Raw genomic sequence first — 21,740 nt, forward strand, 5'->3', positions numbered from 1 at the left:
ATTCAATAGGTCGACTACAACTACTTGGCGGACACTTGGGGGGGGGGGGGGGGATGCAAAGATCACGCAACCTTGGTCAGAAGCCCCTGCAACCACTGATCCCAGCATAGCATGAGAGCAGGAGGAGAGGTGGAGGCGCCTTAGTTATAAAATAGGCACCTCTGTAGAATGGGGCAGATTACACTGTAAGAGGTGTCTGAAATCTGTGCAACTTCCTGTCAGTGCATGCTGGAACCTGTAGTTCCACAACTAGTTAAAAAGGTTGTAGACCCCGATTTCAGCAACAAAGAAGGGGGAAGGGGGGGTTTAGGTCAAATGAGGACAGATATCTGGAGCTTAACTAAAGATGGCCGGCAGCTTTCTTGACATGTCTGGTTCAGAAAATATTTGAATTCCTCCATTTAATAATTACAGGGCATCTTTTTCTTAAAATTCTGCACTGCGAGGGTCCTCTGTTATACCTCCTGGAAATACACAAAATATCCAAAATGAGAAAAATAGCTTTATTCCAAAAACAGCACCACAAGTGTCCTCAAGGTTGTGCGCGGTATTGCCGTTCTGTTCCATTTGAGTAAATGGAGCAGAGATGTAATACCGCCCACAACCCAAGGACAAGAGTGGCGCTGTTTCTTGAAAAAAAGCTATTTTTATAATTGTCAAAGGGGAATGTCACTACACAAGTGTTTCCCAACCAGTCTGCCTTTAGATGTTGCAAAACTACAACTCCCAGCATGCCCGGACAGCCGAAGGCTGTCCGGGCATGCTGGGAGTTGTAGTTTTGCAACAGCTGGAGGCACACTGGTCGGGAAACACTTCCCTTCACATTGACCGTGTCCAGTCAGTGCTGGCAGAATCAGTGTGTAGCTTCCACCTTTTTTGACATATGGAATGGTAAACCCCCATAAATTTCCAGGAGGAATAACAGAGGGACTTCAGAAAGTACAGTTTTAAGAAAAAAATTGCTCCAGAATTGTCATTTTACAGGAATTCTAGTATAAACTAAAAACAAACAAACAGGTCAGGAGAGGTTTTAGTTCACGTTACCAGGTTGATCACATTCCTAAAAAAGGTCATCTCTTTACGCTGGGGGTGTGACCTGTGGGAGCCCCACTGATCCAGAGAGTAAAGGGAGGGGGGGGGGGGGCACATGGTGGGGAACATAGCAATACAGACCCCTACCATCATAAAGTCATGGCATAATGTGAAGAAGAATCCCAGAAGACTTTGTGATAACACATCGAGTGCATTATAAAGAAAACCGATATATACACAATCATCAGACAAGGAGTCAACCTGAACAAAGTTGTGTTAAGACCGTGCAAATGTGCAGAACGTCCTCAATAGCGTTTAAAATACGGAGTGTACAACAATCTCAATAAAGGCACTTAGCTTTGACGAAAAACAAAAACAAGACAAAAAACAGAAAAAAAAAAAAAAACTTGTAGATCAGAATATAAACTTTTGGTTACAGCAGATTGGATCCGGGATCATCGCCATATAGGTCGACTTCGGCCGACATCTAGAAGCGCTGGGGAACTCAGGACACGTTCCACACTGCAAGAGAGAGATGAAACGTTTTCATATACAAGTATAAAATATTAAAGGGGTACTCCGCCCCTAGACATCTTATCTCCCTATCCAAAAGATGGGGGGGGGATAAGATTTCTGACCGCGATCTCTGTGCAGCAACTGGCGTTTGTATAGAAAGCTGGGTGCGGGAGGCGGGGGTTGTGACCGACACGCCCCTCTTGACGTCACACCACCTCAATGCAAGTCTATGGGAGGGGGCGTGACGTCCGCCACGCCCCCCTCCTATAGACTTGTATTGAGGGGGCGTAGCTTGACATCACAAGGGGCGTGGCCATGACGTCACGGTCCCCACCGCCCGATCCAAGCAGTCGGAACATTTTCTAGGGTTCCCATTTAAAACAGAATAAAAATTGGAATAAGGCACTTACGGATACATACTGTGCGCTCCTTGCGGCCCTGTTATGTATAAAAGTGGAGCGGCTCAGCCTATTAATTGCAATGAAAACCCCACGCGGATATCAGAGGAACACCGCCTATTTGTGATCACCTTCTATGAGCTGGGACAGTAGACCTCCAGCTATTGCACAACTACATCTTCCTGCATGCCCAGTTTCTCAGTTCCCCTGATGCAGGCACCACCCAGGGGAAACTTGTCGGGACACTTTTAGTCTAGGATTATGTTGATCTTATCTGGGGTTACACTGGGTGTTCTTGGTACGGATCCTACATTTTTAACCCCATTTTGGTGTCTGTCACCAGTGTAAATTTTGGTATCCTTGGGTCAATATTTGTAGCTTCTTTTCTCTCACATGCTTCTTTTTTGGCAGGTTATCCATTTAAAATTGCACCTTTTAAACTATTCTAATATAGGTTATGTTTGTAACAGCTTAAGGTCCACTGTTTGGAGATCACTGAGCTAGGAGGAGCTTCAAAGGATAGGAAGTTGTAAAGTTTCTTTATAGCCCCTCCCCCCCCGTTCATCTACATCTCCTCCCCACTCTTGACTGGACTTGATTGATACACATATCTGTCTTCATCCATACTAACCGTGTAGGTTGCTACAATACTATGTAACCAAGGGAGGTGTAAAGACTTTGTTAAGGTCATCCTGCTGGGTATGCAGAGAAGAGAGGAAAAAAAGGACTGTCCCCACTAGGCGCTATCTCCAGACGAAGAATAAAAGATGAGGAAAATCCTCTCTTCAATAAAAACTAGTTTATTCAATTAAACAAAATAACAGATTACATTGGAGCAAGACGCATTTCGGGTGTTGTACCACCCTTCCTCAGTAGCAGATTGGTACTCACCGATGATAATGATGATGATGATCACGATGACTGCAATTAATATCGCCCACATCTGTAGAGAGAAAAATTGATATAAGTGGGGGAGCATCTGTGACCCGGTAATAGCCTGCAGACCTGCGGAAACGGTTTGAATGAAGTACGCCGATTATTCCAGACACCTTCTCAGAATAAGGCGAGTGCACTTGAGTTTTAAGCATTTCCGACATATTGGGCCTCATTTACTAAGCTGAAACAGACCCGTTTTTTTGTCGTGCGACAGGAAAATCTGACAAACCCGACATTGCGCTGTGAAAAGCAGAAAAGGGGGCGTGGTCTGTCGCAAAGGGGCGTGGCCGGACCAAAAGGGGCAACAGTTCACAACCCGGCCTATTTACTATTGAATTCACGGAAAATCCTGTGGATAAATGGCTGGAAATTTCCACCTAGAAAAAGCTGGTCGGAAAATTTTCCCCGACTTGTAAATCTGTGATCCCCATAGTAAATAAGGTGGAACCCCGCAAGTCTGAAACAACATTTCCCACTAGTAAAAACCCGACACTCTTAGTAAATGAGGCCCATTATGTTCTCCCAGCCTCAATACTCTGGTCCATTGCTCCTCTACAAAAAGAGAAGATCTGGCATCCTGCCTGCTGCTAGGACAGAACATTTTACACCAGGCGGCGCCGCTCTCCACTAGGTATGGACAGGAAATAGCTCGCTGCATCCTCATCTACGAAGTAGAGTTTCCCAACCAATGAACCCCCAGCTGTTGCAAAACTGCAACTCCCAGGATGCCCGGACAGCCAACGGCTGTCCGGGCATCCTGGGAGTTGTAGTTTTGCAATAGGTGGAGGCATGCTGGTTGGGAAACACTGGTTTAAAGGGGTACTCCGGTGGAAAACATTTTTATTTTTTTTTTAAATCAACTGGTGGCAGAAAGTTAAACAGATTTGTAAATTACTTCTATAAAAAAAATCGTAATCCTTCCAGTACTTATTAGCTGCTGTATGCTACAGAGGAAATTCTTTTCTTTTAAAAAAATTTTTTTGTCTTGTCCACAGTGCTCTCTGCTGACACCTGATGCTCGTATCAGGAACTGTCCAGAACAGGAGAAAATCCCCATAGCAAACCTAGGCTGCTCTGGACAGTTCCTGACACGGGCAGAGGTGTAAGCAGAGAGCACTGTGGACAAAAAAGAAATTCAATAAGAAAAGAATTTCCTCTGTAGCATACAGCCGCTAAAAAGCACTGGAAGGGTAAAGATTTTTTTATAGAAGTAATTTACAAATCTGTAGAAATATATATATTAGGGCTCAGGGTTTGAGACAACTGGACAGGTTGTGTTTAAAGTAATATTTAAATTTATTGATTGTATATAATGTGACAATTGAATATTAGATAAAATGTAAATAGCAGCAACTGCGTCTCACAGGGCCCTTGTGTAGGCGCAGCACCAACTATTAAGAACTATAGCATATGTATAGTACAGTATATAAAATATAAAAATATACTTGTAAAAAATTATAAAAGATATAAAATAAGAATATAGAGATCACCATAAAAATATATATAGAGAGAGATCTGGGTGGGAGAGTCTTAGACCATCTTCTATGGTCAATAATCTCCTCTCATAAAAAAGTCCTACTCATATAGACCGATTCTGGTATTGTGGTAACCAATGGCAACCATAAGGTTAGTAACCCGTAGCAACCGTTCTGATGAGTCCGGCTATTTAAGCACTTCAACGTTTAAGTAGAAGATAAACTTGATATTTGTAGACAATATTCAACATGAACAGCTAGTGTGCAGTCACTGTTAATATGCATATTTGTATGATACTTTGTATCTCACCGCTCCCGGACACTGATGCGCTGAACTTCACGGGGATGCTGCGATCTCCTCCTGATGCGCTGTGTAATCCTGCAGTGTATTAGCACTGAGTAGCTGTCTTGGTAAGCGGCAGCATCACCGGAGACTCTGCCATCTCCCACAGTGGTGATGTTGGTAGATGGTGGGTTGCGGGTGGTGTTGTCGCAGCGGTTCTGCGGATGCGCACGTACATGTGCCGGTGGCGTCCTCGTGGCAGCGAGGCGCGGATGTCTCCTTCACCGGGTGTCGGGTGATTGACAGTTTATTGTCCGGTATCGGACTGCTATTGACTTAAGCAGGGCAAATATACTGGTGGTCTCAATAGGTATTGAGGGGACGCTGGACGCGTTTCAGGACTGTCTCAGTCCTTTCTTCAGCAGCAAAGAATAACTTACACTTATTCTTTGCTGCTGAAGAAAGGACTGAGACAGTCCTGAAACGCGTCCAGCGTCCCCTCAATACCTATTGAGACCACCAGTATATTTGCCCTGCTTAAGTCAATAGCAGTCCGATACCGGACAATAAACTGTCAATCACCCGACACCCGGTGAAGGAGACATCCGCGCCTCGCTGCCACGAGGACGCCACCGGGACATGTACGTGCGCATCCGCAGAACCGCTGCGACAACACCACCCGCAACCCACCATCTACCAACATCACCACTGTGGGAGACGGCCGAGTCTCCGGTGATGCTGCCGCTTACCAAGACAGCTACTCAGTGCTAATACACTGCAGGATTACACAGCGCATCAGGAGGAGATCGCAGCATCCCCGTGAAGTTCAGCGCATCAGTGTCCGGGAGCGGTGAGATACAAAGTATCATACAAATATGCATATTAACAGTGACTGCACACTAGCTGTTCATGTTGAATATTGTCTACAAATATCAAGTTTATCTTCTACTTAAACGTTGAAGTGCTTAAATAGCCGGACTCATCAGAACGGTTGCTACGGGTTACTAACCTTATGGTTGCCATTGGTTACCACAATACCAGAATCGGTCTATATGAGCAGGACTTTTTTATGAGAGGAGATTATTGACCATAGAAGATGGTCTAAGACTCTCCCACCCAGATGCTATTTACATTTTATCTAATATTCAATTGTCACATTATATACAATCAATAAATTGAAATATTACTTTAAACACAACCTGTCCAGTTGTCTCAAACCCTGAGCCCTAATATATATATTTCTACAGACAAACTACAATCTGACACCTTGGGTATAAGTGTCTAATTAGGTAGCCCGGGTTTATTTGGTGGGTAGTCAGACGAGAGCCTCTCCAACTCTTCTATATAATTTACAAATCTGTTTACACTTTCTGCCACCAGTTGATTTAAAAAAAATAAATAAATGTTTTCAACCGGAGTACCCCTTTAAAGCCTTTTTATGATCATCTTGATTCAGCATGGCCTTCTATGCATTATTATTTTATTAATCCAGTGCCATCACTATAATGTGTTTTTCTGTAGAGCTTTGTGACCCAAGTTCAGTCCCCTGATGACCCCGGTACCACCCCGGGGAAACTTGTCGGGACACTTTGGGTATATGATTTTTTGATGTTACCTGTGGTTACGCTGGGTGTTACTAGCGAGATCCTACATTGTGAACCCCATTTTGGTGCAATCTCCCTCTGTACCATTAAGGCTCTTTTTAAACCATGTATGTGTCAGGAAATGGTATAGTCATTTTGGTCTCTATACAGTACATTTGCTGGATGGATGGCACCAAGTGGCATATGCCAGAGGTATACACAACGGGGAGCTCGCAGACGTAAACATGGCTCTATCTAGAGCAGTGTTTCCCCACCAGTGAGCTTCCAGCTGTCGCACAACTACAATTCCCGGCATGCTGGGAGTTGTAGTTTTGAAATAGTTGGAGGCATGTTTGTTGGGAAACACTGCGTTAAAGTCTTTTTCTTATCTTAATTATGAACTTCTATGCGTATTTTATCAATCCGGTGCCATGATTATTATGTGTTTTTTTTGTAGAGTCTTCTGACTCCAGTTTAGTCCCCCTGATGATACCTGCACCACCAAGGAGAAACTCGTCTGGATGCTTTTGGTATATGATTCTGTTGACCTTATCTGTGGTTAAACTGGGTGTTATTGGTACGGATCCAACATTATGAAATCCCATTTGGGGTAAAGGTTGGTATCCTTGGTACTTTCTTTTCTCTCATAGGTTTTATTTATTTATTTATTTATTTTTTTAAGAGGGTTATTGATTTTGCATACAGGTATAATTGCATCTTTAGCTATTCTAATAAATGTTACGTTCTAATACTATACAACAGTGATATTGTAGCTCTTAGCCGTATACCTCTGATGCACACTGCAAAACCCTCTGCAAAAAACGAGGCTAACCCCGGACTGCAGGCGTCAGCGTTACCTTGCAGTTCTTCCACCAGTACTTCCTCTTTAGCTTGGCCGCGCTGGTCTCGAACTGTGAAGCCCCGGCCTGCAGAGCGTCTGCTCGGTCATCCAAGTCAGATAGTTTCTGGTCTCTCTCCAGGACTTTGTCCACATTGACTCTCATAATGTCAACCACCTAAGATATCAGGGGAAAAAATAAAAATGAAAGGATGAGCTGCCATGTCTGTTCACGAGTAGCAGCACTATTTCTGGCCAATCTATTACATGTATAAGACATTTGTCACTAGTTGTCCCCTCTGCAGGCTCCATCTGTAATTTTCAGGTGTCCCTGAGCTAGTGGTGTAGTCTATCTGCTACGATGTCTCCATACACTGCGTGCACATAGAAGATCCTGCCCCATTTTATATCTTTAGCAGACCCTCAGGAGCAGCAGAGAGGACAATTTAGAGCAGTACTGAGCAGTCTAAGCTGTAAAGGGATGATTTAACACCAACTATAAACTGCTGCAGTTCTGTATCTGTATGATGTTAACATAGCCTAAAACTGGCTTGGTGCCATCTCCCATTAAGAGCTTCATTCTTTTGTCCAGTGGTCTCTTAAAAAGGGGTACTCCGCTGCTCAGAGTTTGGAACAAACTGTTCCGAACGCTGGAGACAGGAGCTCGCGACGTCATAGCCCCACCCCCTCCTCTCAATGCACGTCTATGGGAGGGGGCGTGACAGCCATCACACCCCCCTCCCATAGACTTGCATTGAGGGGGTGGGGCGTGACGTCATGAAGGGGTGGGGCTATAACATCACAAGCTCCCGGCGCCGGCTCCAGCGTTCAGAACGGTTTGTTCCAAAAGCTGAGCAGCGGAGTACCCCTTTAACTGTGGCCCTCAAAATGTTGCAAAACTACAACTTGCAGCATGCTGGGAGTTGTAGTTCTGCAACATTTGGCGTGCCACAGTTTGGAGTTCACTGCTCTCGACTATGGGAGCTAAAGTAGGATTATTACCAAAAACTGATAGCCGTTTACGGTGCCCCGTATGGTCCGCTGACAATCACTTACCTGTCCTCGGGGCTCCGGCGCGTCCTCTTCGGGATCACCTGCATCGTCGGTGCTCTCCATCGTCGTTAACACGTCGCTGCGCGCGTCGTCCCATCATCCAATAGGAGCGGCGTGCGTAGCGTCGTGATGGCAGCGACACGAGAGCGAGGATGCCGGGGAAGCAGAGGCCTTGCCGGAGCATCGGGGACACGGCGACAGCGATGGAAAGCGAAATCCAGGGCAGCGGTGACGGTCCAGAGCGGAAGGGACACGTGAGTATAACCTCCAATACCAGTGGTCTTCAACCTGCGGACCTCCAGATGTTGCAAAACTACAACTCCCAGCATGCCCGGACAGCCGTTGGCTGTCCGGGCATGCTGGGTGTTGTAGCTTTGCAACATCTGGAGGTCCGCAGGTTGCAGACCACTGTCCTATACTTTACATTGCACGGATTCCTCAACATACAATGGTTTCAACAAACGATGGTCCATTTGGAACTGATTACCATCGTATGTTGAGGGACCACTGTGTGTATGTATATAATTATATTACAAACAAATAAAAGTAAAATAAATAAATAAAATGTGAATGGGAAAAGCCATTCATCAAAATCTCCGTTCCCCAACTTTAAAAAAATCAAAAATAAATAAAAATCAATGAGATCGGCAGAAGCGCGGCATGAGGAAATGCCGAGTAATTTGTCTTAAGAAAAGGAGGAGAACAGCGATTTGGAGCCACAGGACACTGGTTTATTTCTAGATGAGGAACTCGACTACAGGCAAATTGAGAAAAAAAAAAAAAAGGAAAAAAATAGATTAAAAAAATAAAATAAAAATAACACAAAAAAATGGACAAAAGAGCTGCCAAAAATAGATGCTTTCGCCGGAAACCAATTCTCTGCATGAATTATCCGACTATGCTTTGAATGATGGCGGATTAATAAAGTGTTTGTTCAGATCTAGGTCTGTGGACACTGCTGTGGAGATTGTGATGATGCCGCCACCGATGCCCTCTTATCACGGCGGCAATCAACCCGGCTGAAAAGATAGCGTTCTGTAGTTGACGTCAGGCCCATTAACCCTCTTCGTGCCAGTCTCCCTCTGTGACCATCGCCGTACGTTGTAGAAGTAAATTAGGATGGCGATGACGGCAGCGGACAGCGCCGAGCTAAAATTAGGCCGGTGCCCCGTGGTTCTGCCACACATGCGACAGATCTATATACCGCAGGACGGAGTTTAACGTATCGCTTGGCACATGAACTGGAGGGCGCTCACCTCATTGACCTGAGCTTGCGTCTGCTGGAGGCGCCGGTTACTGCCCGCAACATCTCCGGGACCTGTGGACGACCTGAAAGAACAAGAGAGAAGAAGATCAGAAAGGAAGAGAGATCAAGAGAGTTATTCAAGAATAGGAATACAGAGCCGGCTTCATCCAAAAATAGCGCCACGCCTGTCCTCAGGTTGTGTGTGGTATTACAACTTGGCTCCATTCACTTGATACTCCAACGAAAATTTACTTACCCCCTATCAACAGGATAGGGGATAAGTAGCTGATCGCGGGGGTCCGACCGTTGGGGCCCCCAGCTATCAACAGGATAGGGGATAAGTAGCTGATCGCAGGGGTCCGATCGTTGGGGCCCCCAGCTATCACCATGACGGGCCCCCAGCACTCTCAGTGACAGCACACGCTCCATTCATTTCTACCGCAGCACCCGCTCCTCACTGAGCGAAGGGTCCCGTCCCAGTGATCGTGGGGGAGCCCCCAGCAGTTGGAACCTCCGAGATCAGCTGTTTATATGGAAATGAGCTGCAATACCGCACACAACCTGAGGACAAGGGTGGTGCTGTTTTTTTTTTTTTTGTTTCTTTTGTGGAAGAAATCAGTTCTGTTTTTCAACGTCTGGATAACCCCTATAAAGGGGTACTCCACCTGCTTAGCGTTTGGAACAAACTGTTCCGAACGCTGGAGCCAGGAGCTCGTGATATCATTAGGGGCAGGGCTATGATGTCACACCCCGCCCCCTCAATGCAAGTCTATGGGAGGGGGCGTGACGGCTGCCACGCCCCCTCCCATAGACTTGCATTGATGGGGTGGGATGTGCCGGCAGGAGGGTGCGGGGCTATGAAGTCATGAGCTCCCGGCGCCGGCTCCAGCGTTTGGAACATTTTGGAGTACCCCTTTAAGATGTGAAAAAAAAAATAATTTTATTTCTGCAATGGGCAAACGTCCACTTATATCTGTATGAAAGTAAAACCCAATGAATGTATAAAGAAAGTGAGTGACTTTGTCATGTCCCCCCCGGCATTAACTTATCTGTCAACATATGATATTTAACTTTTATTTTTCTTTAAAAATTTATTGTGCGCATAGCTCATAGGTGGATCTCCATGTGTTTCCATGGAAACAGACTACAATGAAATCCTGCATGTAGTCTGATCCTACAGTCAAACTTTTTATATATCTTCCCTACGTTTAGAAGGTAATTAAAGAGAATGGTTGGTAAGCAACTTACGATTTATCAAAAAAAAATTAAAAAATAAAAAAAAGGGAAAAACAATAGTCCCTCACACTGTCATTTCTTTTTTGTGCGTACATGCGCCAAATTTAATAACTGGTCACAAGGCATGGGATAAATATGGTAATAGTACATAGTTTTTAAAAAAAAATATTTATAGATTTATTTAATTTGTTAAAGGTCTTTCCACAGCCAGTTTTGTAAGCCTGGGCTGGTGTATGTTTGCTGTATAATTTGGGAGCATTTAGCAAAAAAAAAAACTTTTTTTGCAACAGCTACAGAGGCACGGGTTGGGAAATGTGAAGCTACAACAAACAAATTTTTTTTTTTTTTTTAACGTTCTACAAATCATTCATCCTAATCCATAATATCCATGTCTGAGCCCTGGTACATAGGAATGCCGGATAATACTGGCACATCACCCAGTTATAAATATCCCAACAATATAACCTGGTATAACCTGCCTGCACTTCCACACGCCCCGGCCCTGTGTGTTTCCCGCCCGGCGGTGTACTGTACACTTACATAATGGCGGTGTGCGCCTACTGCACTGTGCCAACTACACTACAGCCTGCGGGCAGGGAATAGCTGGCATACATACAGTGATCAGAGCCGCGGTGTAAAATCCTTCTATAAAACCCATTACAGATTATAGGAGCTTCATAGTATCCAGCATAGCAACAAAGTATCAGTCACTACCAACACATTGTGGCCGATGTATCCGACTTGTTACTAATCAGTGTTTGTTTTAAGATGTTAAAAAATGTAATTATATATATGTACAAAGATTGACATCAAAGTAAAAAATTCTAAGAGGGATATGGGTGCAGATTTATGATATACAGGAGGATTGTTGGTTTATGACTTTTGTTATCAATGAAAAATACTTCAATCAGCTTCTAGAACAGTGTTTCCCAACCAGGGTGCCTCCAGCTGTTGCAAAACTACAACACCCAGCATGCTGGAGCCACCCTGGTTGGGAAACACTGCAGATACATTGAAATGCACATTTATTCGCCATTATTTATAAGCCATTTATTCTCTACAGAACAAAAAATTAAAAAAATAAAATTTTCACCACTGGGCAGACACCCCCTCCCCCAAGACCAGTGCGATTAGTTCACTTTTGCACAACAAACTGTAATTTTAATAACCGGTATCACTTTGTGTATTGTCATCAAATTGTTCTGGGATATGATAAATAAAAAAAGCTTTTTGGATTTTTTTAGTGTTTACACCGTTTACTGTGCAGGATCAGAAATGTCATCCTTTAAAAAGGGGTACTCCACTGGAAAACATTTATTTTTAAATCAACTGGTGCCAGAAAGTTAAACAGATTTGTAAATTATTTCTAATAAAAAAAAATCTTAATCCTTCCAGTACTTATCAGCTGCTGTATGCTCCACAGCAAGTTATTGTATTTTTGAATTTCCTTTCTGTCTGACCACAGTGCTCTCTGCTGCCACCTCTGTCCATGTCAGGAACTGTCCAGAGTAAGAGCAAATCCCCACAGCAAACCTCTCCTGCTCTGGACAGTTCCTAAAATGGACAGATGTGTCAGCAGAGAGCACTGTGGTCAGACTGGAAAGAACTACACAACTTCCTGTGGAGCATTCAGCAGTTGATAAGTACTGGAAGGGTTAAGATTTTTAAATAGAAGTAATTTACAAATCTGTTTAACTTTCTGGCACCAGTTGGTTTAAAAATGAATGAATAAATAAATACATAAATAAATGTTTTCCAGTGGAGTAGCCCCGTAATAAAAAGGATCAAAAAGCCAGAACTACACAAAAATGGTTTAGTTAGAAACAACAGCTCATGGTTCAAAAAATAAACACTAATACAGCTCTGTAGGTGTAAAAATAAAGTTATAGGGGTAAGAACACGGCAATGAGCAATTTTAAACTATTTAACAGCCTTCTGCTGTCCGGGCATGCTGGGAGTTGTAGTTTTGTAACAGCTGGAGGCACCCTGGTTGGGAAACACAGGCTTAGAGTGTTGCCCATCTAGGTTACAGAACACAAGACCTCGTCCTGGGAGTTTACAGGTGCGGATCCTGTTTGTGGTACAGTAGTGTGAGACTGCAAGGAGGAACCGTACAGAAAGTTCACAGAAAGTCGCCCGCTCAGATTACACAATTGCGCAGACAGGTTTTTATTAACCCTCTGACACACAGCCAAGTACAGTACAGTTCATCGTGTTCCTATGTAAATTTGGTCAAACCCTCCAGATTCCACGTGCGTTCAGGAACACGGAACAAACAGTAAAACGTTACATTCCATGTGATCCGGCTACTGACGCGTCCGCCGGCCGGGACAACAGGAAATCTGTGCGGGCGGAGAAAACAGGAGGAATACTACAAAAGGAAAGAGGGGGACACCTGGGCCAAGTCCTGCAGAATAGGGATGTCCCGGTACCATTTCTATTATATATATATATTATTTTTTTATTTAAACTTTTTGAAAATGGGGGGGGGGGGGGGGGGGGGGATTCAAATTTTCATTAGGGAGGGGATTTATTTTTTTACTATTTTTCAGTCCCCATATGGGTCTTTTACTTGAATCTGTAGTTTGCATACACTGATCAATGATATGCTTTTTTTGAAAAGGGGGTCTATTACTTTAATTAGTTTGCATACACTGATCAATGTTATGCCATAGCATAGCAGTGTTATTGGCGCTCCGCTCCCTTACTACTGCCTGCCATGGATGGCTACAGTAAAGGAGCGGCGATCAGACGGCATGGAGTAAGGGACCTCCGGCCGTCCTCTCAGCTATTTCACCGCGATATCCCGATCAGCAACCCTGAACGATCCGGCAGTACATCCCAGGAACTTTAGACGCCGCGATTAACTTTGATTGTGGCGTATAAAAGGTTAATGCAGGTCCTGGCTATGACGCTTGCTCAGCTGCTGAGCGGACTGCAAAGCTCGGGAGTGGGCACGGGGCGCCTGCATCCTCTAGGAGTTCATCCGTGCAGAGTGTGCAGGCGGCTTACCGCACCTCCGTGATACCTGCCGGCGGGAGTCCCTCTGGCAGGTATCGGATTAGGTATCGGGGACATTTACACGAGCACAATACTCGTGCAAAATGTCCAGTATCGGTCCAGATACCGTTACCAGTATCGGGACATCCCTACTACAGTACAAGGAGGACCCAGAGTCAGGATGGAGGAGACCCCCACATACTGTACAGGATGATGACCCCACTAATAAAACCAAATGTCATGTGGTGCCGGGGAATGTAGCGTTACATGGTGGACATCGGACGCTCTCTCCACAACGTTTACCATTGTTGTGTGTTCCCAAGGTCATACGTACTATAGTGTTAGACCATGCGGCTGCTTTGGGGCCCTTGGAGAGATGGGGGGCCCCCGTCCTGTTTGGCCCCATTCCTCTATCAGTTAAAAAAAAAAAAAAACTTTGTGGAACTCCTCTCTCCAGGGAACTGCATTGTCAGCAAATTTATGGATCAGGGTATAGAGCAATGGGTCATGGGAAACTAAGAGGAAATATACACCAGACCTTCGTGTCCTGGGGGACAAAATCAGACGCCATATTAGGGGGACGATATCCATATCTGCAATGGGGCAATTTTCTTTTACTTGTACTCCACTGGAAAAAAAAAGGTTTCTTTTTTTTATTACCTGGTGGCAGAAAGTTAAACAGATTTGTAAATTACTTCTGTTTAAAAATCTTAATCCTTCCAGTACTTATCAGCTGCTGTATGCTCCACAAGAAGTTCTTTTCTTTTTCAATTTCCTTTCTGTCTGACACCTCTGTCCATGTCAGGAACTGTCCGGAGTAGGAGAGGTTTGCTATGGGGACTTGTTCCTACTCTGGACAGTTCCTGACATGGACAGAGGTGTCAGCAGAGAGCACTGTGGTCAGACAGAAAGGAAATTCAAAAAGAAAATAACTTCCTGTGGAGCATACAGCAGTTGATAAGTACTGGAAGGATTAAGAAATAGAAGTAATTTACAAATATGTTTTACTTTCTGGAGCCAGTTGATTTAAAAAAAAAATATATATATATATACACACATACACACATTTCATATATTATAAATATATATCACACAAACATTTTCCAGTGGAGTACCCCTTTAATTAAACCCTTTTCCAATGAGAATTTACCAGAGAGGCTTGTAAGAGAATAGAGTGAAAGCCAAAAAGGTCCGTGGTGGTGGGAAAGACAGAAAAATAGGGTATGGGGGCCCAAGGCTCCCTGATGTGTGGGTGATGGATAGCACATTTGGTCTTGTCTCACAGAAGAGCTGCTGTAAAGCAAACTGCCGAAAACCTTCCTGCTGTCTTTGATATAAAGGAGTCCGATCACACAGGAAATCACAGCTTGTTGTCTTTGGGGCCCAGTAGACTGGTCAGAGCCCATGTGACCCCTGTCCTCCACCGAAAGAGCTTACAATGGCCTCATAACTGGAGCATAGAGCGATAGAAGGCGCCTGGTCAGATGGCTGACTATATGGGAGCACTATAGGAAGAAGAGGGGGCAGTGTGATGGGCGATGTTCTGCTGGAGACCTCGTGTCCTGGCATCATGTGGCTGTAACTGTGACACGTAGCACCTACCTACCTACCCATTGTACACACCAAGTCCCCCCATCACAGCAGTCGGACTCCCCAACCTCTTTCTGTAGGATGAAGCCCCCGGCCTCACTGCAGACATTGTCCAGAAACGAGGAACATGACAAAAAGATCAAGACGGTGACTCGGCCTCCAGATTCCCGGATCTCATCTGATTGTTTATATGTGAGGAAGAAACACGTCCTATCCATGGAGGACAACCTACAGTATCTGGAATTTTGGGATAATGTCTTTATAACCCAGAACAGGGTAAATGAAAAGCATCTGATCAGTGGGGGTCCCATTCCTTATGAGTGTAGGGGTCCCGACTGCCGCAGCAAGAACTGACGCTTAGTAAGCGCGCTGATACACATATAGTTAAAGGGGTACTCCGGGGGAAAACATTTTTTTTTTTTTAAATCAACTGGTGTCAGAAAGTTAAACAGATTTGTAAATGACTTCTATTAAAAAATCTTTATCCTTCCAGTATTTTTTAGCAGCTGTATGCTACAGAGAAAATGTTTGAATTTCTTTTTTGTCTTGTCCACAGTGCTCTCTGCTAACACCTGATGCCCTTATCAGGAACTGTCCAGAGCAGGAGAGGTTTGCTATGGAGATTTTCTCCTGCTATGGACAGTTCCTGATACGGGCATCAGGTGTCAGCAGAGAGCACTGTGGACAAGACAAAAAAAAAAAAAAAAAATAAAAGAATTTCCTCAGTAGCATACAGCTGCTGATAAGTACAGGAAGGATAAAGATTTTTTTTAATAGAAGTCATTTACAAATCTGTTTAACTTTCTGGCACCAGTTCATTTAAAAAAATAAATGAAGTTTTCCACAGGAGTACCCCGGGATGTAAAAATTGTCTTTCAGACTGACAGCAGTTAAAAAAATATATAAAGGGATACATACCTGCTGCCGCTCCCCTGATGCCTATAGTAACCCGCTCTGGCCTAGGCTGTGTGACATTTCTGGCTCTGGCACCAGGAAGAAGACCAGTGCTGGGGCTGAAAACGTCACTTTGCCGCTCAGCCTATCGTCGGCTGAAGCTGGACTTTGCTGCGGCCGGTGATTGGCTGAGTGCAATAGGACTTGCCGACCACCGGCAACCACGAAAATGATGGCGTCGAAGGCCGGAGCGGGTTACCGGAGGCCGCAGGGGAGCAGGGGCAGGTATGCATTCCTTTATTTACTTCCCGCAGTCTGAAAGACAATTTTTACATCCCGGAATACTCCTTTAGCACAAAAGGTACAACTCATACAATGTCCACAGCAGTGTTTACCAGCCAGGGTGCCTCCAACTGTTGCAAAACTACAACTCCCAGCATGCCCGGACAGCCGAAGGCTGTCCGGGCATGCTGGGAGTTGTAGTTTTGCAACAGCTGGAGGAACCCTGATTGGTAAACCCTGGTCTACAGTAATGATTCACCATATAACAGGCACTGATACTGCCATCTGCTGGTAGGTTCAGTGAATTGCATTATGGCAGGTACAGATCAGGCAGGAGAAAACACTGTGCCCGGTGTCACCATAGAGAAGGGGCCCTGGTGAGTAGAATGATAGTCGCGCGCGTGAGATTTAGCTCATCTGGAATGAAGCAATACTGCCATCTGGTGGCGATCAGTCACACACGCACCTACCGCACAGGCCACAAATCACATGTCCCAGCAGCAAAGAGGAGGAAGTCATTCAAGAACAATTTCCTTTATCATCTTGTCAACTAAAAAAGCTTCTACATAACACGTAAAGGGGTACTCCGGTGGAAAACATTTTTTTATTTATTAATTTTTTTTTTTTTATCAACTGGTGCCAGAAAGTTTAAACAGATTTGTAAATCACTTCTATTAAAAAAATCTTTACCCTTCCAGTACTTTCTAGCAGCTGTATGCTACAGAGGAAATTCTTTTCTTTTTGAATTTCTTTTTTTTGTGTTGTCCACAGTGCTCTCTGCTGACACCTGATGCCTGTATCAGGAACTGTCCAGAGCAGGAGAAAATCCCCATAGCAAACCTAGGCTTCTCTGGACAGTTCCTGACATGGACAGAGGTGTCAGCAGAGAGAACTGTGGTCAAGACAAAAAAAGAAATTCAAAAAGAAAAGAATTTCCTCTGTAGCATACAGCTGCTTAAAAGTACTGGAAGGGTAAAGATTATTTAATAGAAGTGATTTACAAATCTGTTTAACTTTCTGGCACCAGTTGATTTAAAAAAAAAAAAAAAATATATATATATAATTTTTTTTTTTTTTTTTTCCACCAGAGTAACTCTTTAACCAGCCTTTTGGTTGTTTTCATAGGACTTTTTGATCAGCTTTTGATTCATATTTTATTCTGGTATATGAAGTGACCAAAAATACGCAATTTTGGCATTTTTTTATGTTCACCATGCGGTTTCCTCTATGCTATACAGTCATGGCCGTAAGTGTTGTCACCCCTGAAATTTTTCTAGAATATGAAGTATTTCTCAAAGGAAAGGATTGCAGTAACACAGGTTTTCCTATACACATGTTTATTCCCTTTGTGTGTATTGAAACTAAACCAAAAAAGGAGGAAAAAAAAGAAAAGCTAATTGGACATAATGACAGACCAAGCGATTTAGTAAAATTTTTTTTTACTAAAAATGTCGCACAAATGTCTCACCTGTGACTACGTGATTTTTCGTGCGACATTTTGCCTGGAAAGCGACAAAATTATATTAGGGTAGCGGGGATAGAATCGGAGGAACCCGAGCGGCTGCAGAGTGATTCCAGCCCGGGCTCCTTTTAACATACCTTGGCGCCGCAGAGTTTCTATTTCCCTTAATGTAATTTCATATTTCCCGCTGGGTCCCGTGATTGGCCAGGACCGAGCAGCCAATCACGGGAAATTTGATATTACATAAGGGATTGAAAGCTCCGCTAGATGTTAAAAGGAGCCCGGCTGGCATCAGTCTTCAGCCGCACGGGCTCCGTCAACCATCATCTCCGCAGCGCCTGGTAAGGAGCCCGGGCTGACGTAACTCTGCAGCCGCCAAGGACTCCCTCAGCCGGGCAGGGAGATGTGTAGGTGCAGTCCCTGTTATCCCTCAGTACTGCGGTACACGCCGAGAGATGGCAGGGACGGCTTCTGCACATCTCCCTGCCCGGCTGCGGGAGTCCTGGGCGGCTGCAGTATTATGTCAGCCCGGGCTCCTTACTACAGCGCCGCGGAGTTTAGTGTAATTTCAAATTTCTCGATGGGTCCCATGTCACGTGACCCAGCAGGAAATATGAAATTACAGTGATTCTCTGATCACTGCAGCCAAGGAGCGGAGCGCATCACCACCCGCGTCCCTCGCTGGCACGACTACAACTCCCAGCATGTCCTTACTGTGAGGGCATGCTGGGAGTTGTAGCTGTGCGGCAGGTGACAGGCTTGTCATCCCCCTTACAACTCCCAGCGTGCCCTCACAGTAAGGACATGCTGGGAGTTGTAGTTGTGTGGCAGGGGGCAGGTGACAGGCTTGTCAACCGCCCCGCTACAACTCCCAGCATGCCCTTATGGTAAGGATATGCTGGAAGTTGTAGTCATGTGGTGCGGGAGATTGTTACCCCCCCCCCCCCACAACTCCCAGCATATCCTTACTGTAAGGGCATGTTGGGAGTTGTAGTCATGCGCGGACGGGCGACAATAAATGTATTAGCCTATTTTTCTTTTTCTTTTTTTTCTCATTTCAGATCCGTGTATCCTGTGGACTACTTCGGATTCGGTGGACTGCTTCGATGACCAGCGTTTTAAAAAAAATCTGTTTAATGTTAATAAAATGGTTAACTAGGGCTTGTGGGGGAGTGTTTTTTGTAATAAATTTTTTTGAAACATGTCAGGCTTGACAGGCTTAGTAGTGGAAGCTGTCTAATAGACGGAATCCATTACTAAGCCTGGGCTTAGTGTTAGCCCCCAACACAGCTAGCGCTAACCCCCAATTATTACCCTGGTACCCACCGCCACAGGGGTTCCGGGAAGATCCAGTACCAACAGGCCCGGAGCGTCAAATATTACGCTCCTGGGCATAGGCGGTAACAGGCTGGCGTTATTAAGGCAGGGGAGGGCAAGTAACAATGGTCCTCGCCCACCCTGGTAATGTCAGGCTGTTGCTGCTTGGTTGGTATTTGGCTGAAAATAAAAATAGGGGGAACCCTATGCGTTTTTTTTTTTTTTTTTTAAATAATTATTTATGCAAAACAAAGATAAGATTCCCCCTATTTTTAGCCAAATACCAACCAAGCAGCAACAGCCTGATGTTACCAGGGTGGGCGAGGACCATTGTTACTGGCACTCCCCAGCCTAAATAACGCCAGCCTGTTACCGCCTACTCCCAGGAGCGCCATATTTGACGCTCCAGGCCTGTTGGTATCGGCTCCTCCCGACACCCCTGTGGTGGTGGGTACCGGGGTAATAATTGGGGGTTAGCGCTAAGCCTCAGCTTAGTAATGGACTCTCTCTATGATACAGCTTCAACTACTAAGCCTGTCAAGCCAATAAAAAAAAAAAAAAAAACACATTTAAAAAAATTAATTGCAAAAAAACACTCCCAAAAGTCCTCATTGACCATTTTATTAACATTAAACCAAAAAAATGCTGATCACTGTACTCCCCTGAATCTAAAGTAATCCACAAGATACACGGAGTTAGCACATTTAGGGGAAAAAAAGTGGTAAAACAACACACACATTATATATATATAATCTCTTATCATCACACATTTTTTTCAAAGCTCCAAATTTGTGTTCTGAAGTCATTTATTGGTTTTTGCTTATGTGTGCAAAAAAAAAAAAAAATGGTATTCAAAAGTGATTTATTGGTTTTTGCTTATGTAAGCCATATTTATCAACCCACAATGATAGTATAATAAATATGTCACACATAAGCAAAACCAAAGGCAAGAAAAAAAATGCCTACAGAACTCTCTTACCAAAGCAACGATGATAAATGTACCCGAATGTCACCAAACTCCAAAAATTGTCTGGACAAAATTATTGGCACCCTTTCAAAATTGAGGAAAAAGATTGTTTCAAGCATGTGATGCTCCTTTATACTCACCTGCGGAAAGTAACAGGTGTGGTCAATTTAAAAATCACACCTGAAAGCAGATAAAAAGGAGAGAAGTTCACTTAGTCTTTGCATTGTGTGTCTGTGTGTGCACTGAGGACTTGAGAACCAAAATTGTGGAAAAATATCAACAATCTCAAGGTTACAAGTCCATCTCCAGAGATCTAGATTTGCCTTTGTCCACAGTGCGCAACATTATCAAGAAGTTTACAACCCATGGCGCTGTAGATAATCTCCCTGGGAGTGGACGGAAGAGAAAAATGTATGAAAGGTGTTAACGCAGGAGAGTCGGGGTGGTGGATAAGCAGCCCCAAACAAGTTCCAAAGATATTCAAGCTGTCCTGCAGGCTCAGGGAGCATCAGTGTCAGCGCAAACTATCCGTCCACATTTACATGAAATGAAACGCTATGGAGGAGACCCAGGAGGACCCCACTATGGAGGAGACCCGGGAGGACCCCACTATGGAGGAGACCCGGGAGGACCCCACTATGGAGGAGACCCGGGAGGACCCCACTATGGAGGAGACCCAGGAGGACCCCACTATGGAGGAGACCCAGGAGGACCCCACTATGGAGGAGACCCAGGAGGACCCCACTATGGAGGAGACCCAGGAGGACCCCACTATGGAGGAGACCCAGGAAGACCCCACTATGGAGGAGACCCAGGAGGACCCCACTATGGAGGAGACCCAGGAGGACCCCACTATGGAAGAGACCCAGGAGGACACCACTGCTGACACAGAGACATAAAGCAAGACTACATTTTGCCAAAATGAACTTGAGTAACCAAAATCCTTCTGGGAAAACGTCTTGTGGACAGATGAGACCAAGATAGAGCCTTTTGGTAAAGCCCATCATTGTACTGTTTACCGAAAACGGAATGAGGCCTACAAAGAAAAGAACACAGTACCTACAGTGACATATGGGGGAGGTCAGTGATGTTTTGGGTGTTTTGCTGCCTCTGGCACTGGGGGCCTTGAATGTGTACAAGACATCATGAAATCTGAGGATTACCAATGGATTTTGGGTCGCACTGTACAGCCCAGTGTCAGAATGCTGGGTTTGTGTCCGAGATCTTGGGTCTTCCAGCAGGACAATGACCCCAAACATACGTCAAAAGCCCCAGAAATGGATGACAACAAAGCGCTGGAGAGTTCTGAAGTGTCAGCAATGAGTCCAGGTCTAAATCCCATTGATCACCTGTGGAGAGATCTTATAATTACTGTTGGGAAAAGGCGCCGTCCAATAAGAGACCGGGAGCAGTTTGTAAAGGAAGAGTGGTCCAACATTCCGGCTGAGAGGTGTAAGAAGCTTATTGATGGTTATAGGAAGAGTGGTCTAACATTCCGGCTGAGAGGAGTAAGAAACTTATTGATGGTTATAGGAAGAGTGATCCAACATTCCGGCTGAGAGGTGTAAGAAGCTTATTGATGGTTATAGGAAGAGTGGTCCAACATACCGGCTGAGAGGTGTAAGAAGCTTA

The 21,740-nt window shown here is 44.6% G+C and overlaps 1 protein-coding gene across 1 annotated transcript in view; it reads right to left on the reverse strand.

The window, feature by feature from the left end:
* Nucleotides 1–829: 829 nt before the first annotated feature.
* Nucleotides 830–21,740, reverse strand: part of VAMP3 (vesicle associated membrane protein 3) — a 36,490-nt gene continuing 15,579 nt past the window's right edge. Inside the window, exons 2-5 of the mRNA XM_056542858.1 lie at nucleotides 9,371–9,443; nucleotides 7,081–7,239; nucleotides 2,838–2,889; nucleotides 830–1,554 (exon numbers count right to left, since the gene is read on the reverse strand). Coding sequence (XP_056398833.1) covers nucleotides 1,538–1,554; nucleotides 2,838–2,889; nucleotides 7,081–7,239; nucleotides 9,371–9,443 — 301 coding nt within the window. The 3' untranslated portion in view covers nucleotides 830–1,537. The remainder of the gene's footprint in view (nucleotides 1,555–2,837; nucleotides 2,890–7,080; nucleotides 7,240–9,370; nucleotides 9,444–21,740) is intronic.

This window comes from Hyla sarda, chromosome 10 (genome assembly GCF_029499605.1).
Source record: "Hyla sarda isolate aHylSar1 chromosome 10, aHylSar1.hap1, whole genome shotgun sequence".
Lineage (NCBI taxonomy): Eukaryota > Metazoa > Chordata > Amphibia > Anura > Hylidae > Hyla > Hyla sarda.